This window comes from Rasamsonia byssochlamydoides (assembly GCF_041956645.1).
Source record: "Rasamsonia byssochlamydoides strain NRRL 3658 unplaced genomic scaffold VTN77scaffold_61, whole genome shotgun sequence".
NCBI classification, from domain to species: Eukaryota; Fungi; Ascomycota; class Eurotiomycetes; order Eurotiales; family Trichocomaceae; genus Rasamsonia; species Rasamsonia byssochlamydoides.
This window is the reverse complement of record NW_027192444.1, coordinates 181,245-191,220: the sequence shown is the minus strand read 5'-3', so window position 1 is coordinate 191,220 and position 9,976 is coordinate 181,245. Positions and strand designations below refer to the sequence as shown.

Sequence of the window (9,976 nt, the reverse complement as noted above, 5' to 3'; positions counted from 1 at the left end):
CTCGCCCACAGTCCTGATTCCAATTTTCTTCTCTTCTTCCTTCCTCAGCTTCGAATTCTTGTAATTAGGCTACCAAATATGAATTTACTTCGTTTTTGACTGAGCCGTCACAATTATAGCTCCATTTAACAATGAGATGGTTAGCAAGCTGCCAGAAACGCCTATACCTAATGCTGTTTTAAGCGTCCTGCTAACCATCCTTGGTCTTGGCATCAAGTGCACCAACACCCACAGCCCATCGTCCTTAACTCCACACACGTCCCTGGTTGGCGCGTGCTGAGACGATCTCCCCACACCAAGAATGGTCCGCCAAGACTGGCATCTCTTTTCTGTACTGTGTTCTCTTTGGATGAGGTACGACCAAGAATTGGCTTTTGTTTTTCATTTATGTTTATAAGAGCAGTTTATCATGCTTGGCTCGATCAGCCGGAGTTTGTTGTCTTCCTTCGCCTTTGCCTTTTGAGACAACCATGCAGATACCCAGTACCTTGATGTGCAGATGCCAAGGAATGGAAAAGCAATGTAGAGGAAGCTACAAGACCAGGAGACGTGCACCGGTATCGCTGGTATTTGACCTTAAAGCTCTAAAAGCTTTTTCAACCACATGGAAAGACAATCTTGCTTGAAAGTCGGTTGGTGAAATCTGAAATAACTCCGGGATCTAGCCTTTGGGGGTATTCCTTGAACAAATAAAAGGAAAGTAGCCGCCATATCGAGAGTCCACCACTAAGCAAACGCCAGGTCACAATCGAAAATTCATCATCATACACGCAGTATATTGATCCAACTCCATAGAACCGCACAACTCCATAGAACCGCACTCCCAAGCCATGTCAGACCAGAAAAGCCGTCACTCAGTGCGCTCGGCCCTAGAAGATTTCAAAATTAGCACGTTTGAAGAGACGACAAGGACTTGACTGAGATCTCACCTCGCCTTCCCAGGCATGAATCTCAGCCTCGATGCGAGCTCCATCTCGAACCTCTCTTTGCCGTAAGGTTCAGCGCGCAGTGTTGCCATCATATCTGTCCCAGCGGGGAAATCCGTCTCAAAGACAGGCTCCCCTGCGCCTCGCATATTAGCAAGTATGCATTGTCGAAAGTGCCACCGCAGCACCTCATCTGATACACGATCAGGATTGTTTAGATTGCGGCAGATGAGGTCAAGGATTCTTCCGTCTATTCCCCAGTGGTTAGGCATGAACGTGATGACCTTATAACCGTCCTTTGTCGTATTAGTAGTATGGCTGGGACAAGTTCTGGTTCCAAGATATTTACATCCGGGTTGATGGAGAATAGATACTGGTCAAAGCGAGTGTGCAAATTCTCTGACATGAATAATCCATTTTGAATGGAGTTTATTTTGAAACTTCCCACGATACCGTCCATGTTTGTAATCCAGCACCCGTAGTTGTATTGGATCCACAGGTTTTCATGCTCCAGTGGGAACACATGTGCGGCTTGAAATCCAGCCCAGACGCCCCACAGGGCCCCGTCATTGACCTCCCCGGATATAACACATTTCCCGTCTCTCGCGCGGACCCCATCGCGGAATGCATCTTCTCGACCCGAGACAGCGTGACTGATCAATCGAGAAAACCACGCTTCATCACTCACTTGAATAGTTCCTAGATGAATAAGCTGAGGGACCACTGCTGATGTCACACAGGGAAAGACGTACCTTTGCTGTAGATATCATAATCCCCAGGCACAACCGGGTTGCTTGATGGCGTAATAGTCCGACCAGACTCTCTGTGTCTGACAGTCCAATGATCTTCCACAATAAGAAGCACATTGCCGAGAATCCAGACCAGAGTTGCTTCGGTCAGAGAGCCCTTCTGGTAAAAGCCCCCCAAGGTTGCTCCGGTGGACGCATCATAAAAGTGGACGTTGCGCCACGCGACGCGGTTTATTGGCATCGTAAGCGTTGTGTTGCGCTCCTTAAATACAGCATGAGAGGATGTAACGCCATTTTCAATAAGAAAATGGAAGCAATCCACCATGGAGGAGACAACAGGAAGATTGGTGTCTGCAGATTCTTGATATGAGCTCGATCACGTGATAAATCTACCAACCCGTTCACGTGCTCTATTTTGACAACGACAGGACTTCTCAGGTGGCTCGACGCCTACCTTTTCCGGACGATCGCGAGATTCGCAAGCGTCAGCTCTGAAGTTCTATTAAATTCTGTATTCTGCCATGTATATACACATGAATTGGCTGCAACGAGGCCGAATCAATCGAATCTTCCCGTCACTCAAGAAAAAGAAGAATGGGGGCAGGGCAGTGGGATGCAAATGAGGTGAGAACAAGCATTATAATCAGACCTTCAACCACTGGCAATGGCGCTAATCTTACAGCTATTATGTTGCTAATGCTCTACACATAGATGCGATATGACGTAACCAGTTAACCACTTCCAATCTCGGGGGCCGTCGAGGATAGACTGTGTTCAGTTCAGAAGGATTGAAAATCTGAGGTTACAGCTTTGGGGAGATGGCCCTTCCACGGTATGCCCGTGATCTATCTATCTAGATTGTGACAAGGAGTGTCCAGGTAGTAGCTGCCACGCATAATCACCCGACATCTGATCATTTATGTCGGAAAATATAAAGACTACAGACTCATGAATTCATTCTTTCATTCTCATTCTCTCATTCTTCTAGCAAATTCAATATAGACTCGAGAAAAAAAAATAAACAAAGCCAGGTCAAAAAAAAGAAAAAAAAAGAAAACAACGTCAATCATGTATATACATCCTAGCATCACGTAAATGTAACCCGGCTAATCATTATCATCATGATAATAATATGCTGTTCGCCAAATGCAACTACACCAGCCCAGGGTGGAAAGAGACTAGACTAACATGAAATAATATCACGTCCAAGCAAAATGCCATGGCAAGGGGAATCTCAAGTATCCGTTCGTAACACACAAGATCGTATTCGTATTCGACAGGCCGTTCCAGAAACGCCAAATTCATAGATAGTTAAAAGACTCACTCATGCAAGATGAACTCAAGTCAGCCGTAGTAGGTTCATGCATAATCGGATGATCCCTTCACATGCACTCTAATGTCTCTTATATTTCTGTGAAAGAGTCAGCTTGTGAACATGCTCAAAATAGACATGCTCAAAAGACAGCAAACTTACATCTTCAATTCTCCTTCTGTTTGCAGGATCCAACGTATTACCGGCTCCCAAAAGCGTCTGACCAACAGCCTTGGTTGCTCCGATCGCAGGCCGTAAGATGACTGTCGGCGCGCGTCTCCATACTGCCTTCGCGGCACCGGCCGCACTGCCGCTCTCCATCACTTCTCCTGGAACCGCGACGATCGCATCTCGAGCCATGAGCAAGTCCCGTTCCAAGCTAGCAAACGCGCCCCGAAGACCTTGAACCACTCCCACCGGTTGATCCGCGTAAAGTGAAATCTGCTTCTTCTCTTCCTCATCCGCCGAGTCATCCTCCAAACGCCCATCGCCAGGAAGACCCTGCTGCTCACTGGGAGAAGTGAGGAACTCCTCCGCTCCCTGGAGGACGGTTTGAGTGCCAATGGCAAGCTTGGCACCCAGCTTCACCAACTCACTCGTTGTTGTCTTGGCGAATGCAAGTGCACCCTTCTGAATGCTTCGCACAATACGACCGTCCTTCTTGTACTCGCGCATCGGGATGACAACAAGATCCTTTACGCCACTTCCCACATTCACAAGCGATCTGATGGGAGCCAGCCCTGCCAGGACTCCAGGGAGTTGATTCCTCTTGATATCCGGCATCCAGATATCGTTCAGCGTTTGACCAAGTTTATCAAATCCCGAGACGCCATAGATGATAACGTGTCTTAGCACCATATCCGCTTCATCGAGGACGAAGAAATTCATAAACTCTGTCGTACGTCCAGAGCGCAGACCTGCATAATCAACTCGTTTCGGCTTAAAATCAAGTTTGACTCGTATGGCGTTGACTTCGACTCGTTGCAAGAACGGCGTGTCACCGGGGGCATTTGGAGCAGGAGCCGACTCATCTTTGAACTCGAAGAACCGACTCATAAAGTCTAAAGCGTCTTGATCGACATGAAGGCGCAAAGGTAGTATGGTGGCCTGTGACATTTATGTGAGATTCAGAACGAGTTAAAGGGACTCAAATATACATACCTTCAAGACAATTTCCGACGCCGCAAGATCCGCCACCGGCTTCACATTCAACACTTCCAGATGTACCATGCTCGTTCCACTTTCTCTTTCGCCAGCATCGTACATGTATGTGGCGAATTTCTTCCATGTCGATGTAGGGATGTGGTCAAAGATCTCAAGATCATGAACACGCACATCCAAAGAACTTTGCGTCTCGCCCGAGTCGGGTGGGAAAACAACCAGATCCGCGCAGATTCCTTTCAGCTCGAAAGTCATCTTGTGGTGCTTGCTCCGAGAAAGACGCAATTTCCTGCCCCTTACTGACGGGGACTGGCTTTGGCGTGAGGTCAATCCAGTTACCGTCGTCGAAGTAGCGTAGCTACCCGTCTCGCTGGCCAAATCATCAATGTTGCGATTGATCTCCTGAGACAAATCACGAGGATCCCTATTGGCAGGAATTCCGATATATATTGAATTAAAAAGAAAGTCACCGATGACTGACTCTTCTTCATCTTCACCGAGGGATAGGCGGCTTCCAGCCTTTGCGCGTCGTTCAGCAGCCTTCATCTCAACATTCTTGACGGCCTTGGATATAGTGTCCCTCGTCCGACGCCAGTCATACCCATCAAACAAGTTCCAGATGAAGTGAACGTCGCGAACCCTGACTCTCAGAGGACTGCCATGCAGCTTGACATCGTTTGCGAGTCCGTAGGTATTGTGAGTCGAGTCCCACCTATGCGCTGTGCCTCCGACGCTAGATTTTTTAGCGAAATGATCATCTTGGAAATCGAGACCTGAGATACTAGACGAGACATTGTACTCCGAATGGAAGCTGTCTAGAAGATGGCCTGTCTGCGAGGAACCTGCCACGCTGCCGCTGAGAGTATCGTCTGGATAGTCCGCTTTTGGCGGATAAAAGTCGCTGACGTACTCAAGCTCGTTGTCGACGTTGTCTTCCATCCCATGTGCAAGCTGCTCGTGTGCTGGACCCGAAGGACCCTCAGTAGCAAAGGCGTCCCCTGAGAACGAAGCGAGCATATCTTGAATGGGCACGATCTCGGTTCGATACTTGAGAGCTGTACTCGGTGGTGTAGGCGGCATAAGACCGTTGAGCAGGTTGATCAGGGTTTGAGTTGAGTCAGCGCAGGTTTCGAGGATGAGCAGTTCATCCCTCAATTCAACATCGAGGGATCGCTTGCCGTCATCATCCAGCTGCACCACTTTCACTACAGCCAAAGCCGAAGATATATAGGAAATAGGAACGAAGCCCATATCTGCGAACGCTTGAACCTGTTCACTCTGGCCAGCGACCAGGGTGTGCTGACGTGGATGATTGTCTACCGAATCAATATTCTGCACATCATCAATAATCATGAAGGTCGCCTTCCTGACATCCAACGTAGCTTCGGAAGGATCATCGTCATGGATTGCTCCGGCGAACCTAGCATAGGTCAAGATGACAAGGCCTTTCGCAGGCATACCGTGCGGGTTCAAACCAAGAACACAGTCTCTTAGAGCAACTGTGAGCTTTGACGGCATCGAATCAGGTTTAGACCCCTCAAAATCACAAGGAGAAGTGCACTTGTGCTGCGAAGCGTGGAGGTCGGTGAGATTCGCAATAGAATTTGCCATATTAGCAGCCACTTCTGCTGTGGTGCCATCATCTAGCCCGAGAAATGCCACGATTGATGGTACCGTATATTCGACACGGATATTGTGAAGTTTAACCTTGACAGTAGGGTCCATTTCATCCGCGATAAAACGAGCCATTATCATCGGTAAAGGTGACCGTGCTGCGTTCTCTCTCGTGGGAAGCTGCAATGCTTCGCCTACAAGCTCTTCGACATCGTTCCTTGTGAGCGCGATACGCCTTATTTGAGCAGCGACGAGAGATGGGATGCTGACATGGGCTACTTCCAAGTCGTTCGAAAGAAGGCTCAAATCTCCCACTTTCCCGCCTATATGGAGTTGACCCTCTAATTCACGAACGAGAGCCAGAGTCAAGATACCCGGACGGTCATCCTCCGGCAGGTACTTTGTGACACTTGACAGCTTCCCCAGTTCGTTCAGGAGATGTGACAGAGGATCTAGCTCATGGATACTGGAAATAACAACCTTCGCCGCCGCAACAGTGACACGAAGCACAGCTCCCTGCCTCCGTTGCCTGAGGAGTGTGTCAAGCATAATATCGTCCTCCTCCTCATACTTGTCCTTGGACGGCGTGATTAGAGAAAGAAGTCGGTCCAGATCAACCTCCTTTGGAGAGTACAAGTACTCGATCCTGATGTTGGCCAAGTTGACTTTTGCTGGAGCACCATTGCTATCACCAAGAAGGATTGGTCCACTCAGTTTAGCCTTATCAATCTGCATTCCAATGCCCTCGGACCGGCTAACAACCTTGACGGCAGTTGTCTTCAGCTTCATAGAGCAGCTTTCCCCTACCAAGTCGACCACAGTGCCACCGATTCTCACGTTTATTTTCCAAGAAACAGACCCGGTTGTGGTTGGCGAAGTCGGACGAGGAGCAGGAACGCCCTCAAAGTGCACGCCACGAGATGGCCTGTCAGAGACTTCAGGCTTCCCTCCTCTGACAGTGGACACAGAAGCCATGGAACTTCCAAGCTCCAGGATCGTACTCAATCCACCAAACCATCCCAGAGTTTCCTCCAGCCGTTGGATATTAAGGTTCAGGTGGACAGGAAGCGTCGTAAGATTGGCTTTCGCGAATTCACTAGACTTGATTACGGAGAGGGAAATGTCGCTGTGTATAGGTGACAAGACGTCCCTCGTTGACTCTCTCATTTTCAACTCCTCGTTAAATGAAAGAAAATCGTCGTAAGCAAATCCAAAGACGAATTTTGCCAGGTCGAGTTGGAACTTTGTCACATCGTTTACGATGGATAGGTGGGCCTTCAAGCCCGATATTGTCGCTCGCAAGATGATATCTTCAACAGAAGAGAGGTTCGGATGAGAAAACAAAGATCCCGTATTTTGGGCGCGATAAGGGAAGCCTGCCAGGTGTTCCAAAAATTTCACTGAGCAGTTACCAAGGGTAAAGCTGAGTTTCAAGGAGCCCTGCGCCGCAGCGGTGTGAGTGGTTTCTGGCTGCTTTTGTTGACCAGAATGACCACTGAAGACGGACAGAACCTCTTGTCCAACCTTCACCAGTAGCCAACCAGTGGCTATGTCAAACTGAATAGCGACATCGTCAACATCAATCGCAATGGAATCCGAGGGCCTCTTAGATGGGGGATCCATTGCTTGTGACTCCAATAAGGTCGGTAATCTCGGCTCTAGGCCTTCGAATGCCATCGACGACGCCATGGAATCCCTGCGGAGTCGCCTTGACAGATCAATTTTTGAAGCCCAGATACTATCATCCATCGTTGATGCAGACAATCTCGCGGTAGAGCTTTTCATGTCGCGACTCGCATGTCTGCTATGTTGTACAGGTGATGATGTATCCACGGCTTCTGCGTTACCGGGCCCATCCGAAGGAATCCATATAGATATTTTGTCAATGTCAATCACTTTGCGAGCGACCTCTGGGTCTCCGTGTAAAGACCCGGAGAGTGAATTACACCCTCTTTCCTCTGTCTCACACTGAAGCTTAAAGGGAAACCGTGAATTGCCCAAAGACGGCTGGGAGTTCCCCACAATATCCTCGCTTGCAGGACAACCCCCAGCTTGAGCACTGAGCCTTGGAGTCGAGGCCCCTGCTTCGATAGGTTCTCCAGCGACAGAGATATCCGGCACGTTCGCTGGAGTCAGTTCAGGACTATGCGGCTCTCGACGTGACCTGCTAAAACTCGACGAACCCCAAGCCCCGGGCATGTCCGCAGTATAACTAGTAGAGCTCCCAGACGCATGGCTAATGGCGCTCATGTACATGCTCTCAGCTTCCTCATGAGAAAAAAGCTTGGACTCTGAAAGGTCCTCGTTTGACGATTCAGATCGCGAGCTGGAACGGCTCGAAGCAGAAGGTGTCGCATGAATGGTCTGTCTATTGTTCTCAGACAGATCTCCATGGTGTGAGGAGACGGTCGACTTTGCCGGTGACTGTGCTCTGGAACCCGCTTCTGGTGGCGCGGCTCGCTTATATTCGCTATACTCAGATGGATGCGCTGGCAAAGAACTGCCCGGATCATGATGCCCAGCAGTCAGGCTCGTCGAAGAACGAGATGTCTCCTCATGTGCCGTCATCGTTACCTCCGGGGCGTCATACTGAGGACTCTGAGGGCGCGGTGTGTCCCCACTAGACAGTTCCGGGGGAAGGGTCGTCGAAGCTTCGATGTCATCACCTAACTGGGAATGGAAAACTTGGTCGAGGTACGCCGGGCCGTCAAGTAAGTTATCATCGTCGTCATCATCACCATCGTACCGGCTCCCTGAGACGCCTTTATCATGTAGGTAGCTTTCACCGCCATACTCGGCCTCTGTTCCAGCATCAGAGAATCGACCACTAAAAGAGTACACCGAATCTTCTAGGGGCTGGGCATTTGAGCCCGTCGGATCTTCTGCGTGCTGCGAGGGATCAAGAATTATGGAGCGACTCAGGTCATTCGCAGAGCCAGAGCTTGACGGTGGCGGTTGTGGTTGCGGTGGAGGGGTCGGCGACGGCGGCGGCAGCGAATCGGTTCTGCTCGGTGCATGGCTCACTTCCGAGTGCGTTGTAGAGGGTGATGGAGGAGGAACTGCAAAGCGAGAGTAATTAGAGAAGACAACAGGGTCCGAAACCAGCATCGCGTGGATGGTAGATAGCGAAACTAGCCGCCCTCCTGCCTTTAGCGACGGCGTCTCTTCTGAGCCAGGATGGGTGACTCCATCAATGGAGAGTTCCTGGACAGAGAACAACACCGTGACTGGATCCGGCTTCTCCTCAGGGTATCTCTTCACTGGTCCATCTTGGCGCAGATCCATGTCGACTCGAACGCTCACATCTTTCACCTTGATCTGCAGTCTATCGACAACACCTTTCAAGAATGCGGCAACGAAGCTGGGCAACGACACCCCCTCGTTTCCAAGTCCAAGCTCTTCCTCATCATCACTGAGAGATGCTGAGGACCGTTGCAAGGATTGCGACTGTGACGAGATTGCCGCTTGTAACTCAGCCTTCTCTTCCCTGGGTTCGGACTCGAGAAACGACTGTGCTAGATCGGCGGTGGTTGGGAGAACGCGGTCTCCATCCACAGGAGATGATTTGCCTTCCTTATATGATCCGGCACCGGCCCCAGGCTGCTGTTCCTCAGGCCCAGCCTCTGGCAGCAGCCTGATGTGCACATTTATCCCCTCGGCCTCGACGATGATACCGCTATTGTAGATGTCGGCAGGAATGGTCACCCGAAGCAGGGATATCCGGGCCTTGAGCAGCTCGCACGTGGCGGGAAGATGCAGGAGAGAGGATAGTTTCTATTCCGGAAGGTCAGGTTAGTACTGCTTCAACATCACGGCCATATTGCATGCAGACGTACCGATAACTTCAGTCCGATTTCCCTCAGCTCGAACGTGCTCCTCTGCCCCCACCGGATCCCCAGACTGTCCAGGTCCAAGGCATCGGTGTCAACCAGTTCCAGACGGGACAGCGCATACCGTAACAGCCGCTTCTGGAAGAAGGATGGGAGGAAGGACGCCATTTCGCCGACGGCAAAAAAGAGCCAGAAGGGGGCTCAGATAATATCTTTTGTTGACATCGGAGTTTCAGGTCATGATATGATCAGGAAGGCGTGGACGCGTGAGGATCATTCGCCGTCAACAGTAGTTAGTTACCCCAGGGAGCTTGGTGAGGCGATCTGCTTAACCGGAAAGGAAAGCGGGAGGGCGATAGGGCGAGAGATAGTGCTGTTGATGGC

At 50.1% G+C, this 9,976-nt stretch overlaps 2 protein-coding genes across 2 annotated transcripts; both read right to left on the bottom strand.

Annotated features, from left to right (window-relative positions):
* Positions 1–1,176: 1,176 nt before the first annotated feature.
* Positions 1,177–2,000, bottom strand: VTN77DRAFT_7607 (uncharacterized protein; the record flags this gene model as incomplete). Its single annotated transcript, XM_069424014.1, has 2 exons — positions 1,177–1,625; positions 1,679–2,000. The coding sequence occupies 2 exons, from the start codon at positions 1,998–2,000 to the stop codon at positions 1,177–1,179; spliced, it is 771 nt and encodes a 256-aa protein (XP_069275376.1).
* Positions 2,001–3,068: 1,068 nt separating this feature from the next.
* On the bottom strand, positions 3,069–9,760 carry VTN77DRAFT_7606 (uncharacterized protein; the record flags this gene model as incomplete). The annotated part of the gene is made up of 4 exons (XM_069424013.1): positions 3,069–3,086; positions 3,150–4,094; positions 4,149–9,536; positions 9,599–9,760. 4 exons carry the CDS (start codon positions 9,758–9,760, stop codon positions 3,069–3,071), a joined length of 6,513 nt encoding a protein of 2,170 aa, XP_069275375.1.
* Between the last annotated feature and the right edge of the window lie 216 nt (positions 9,761–9,976).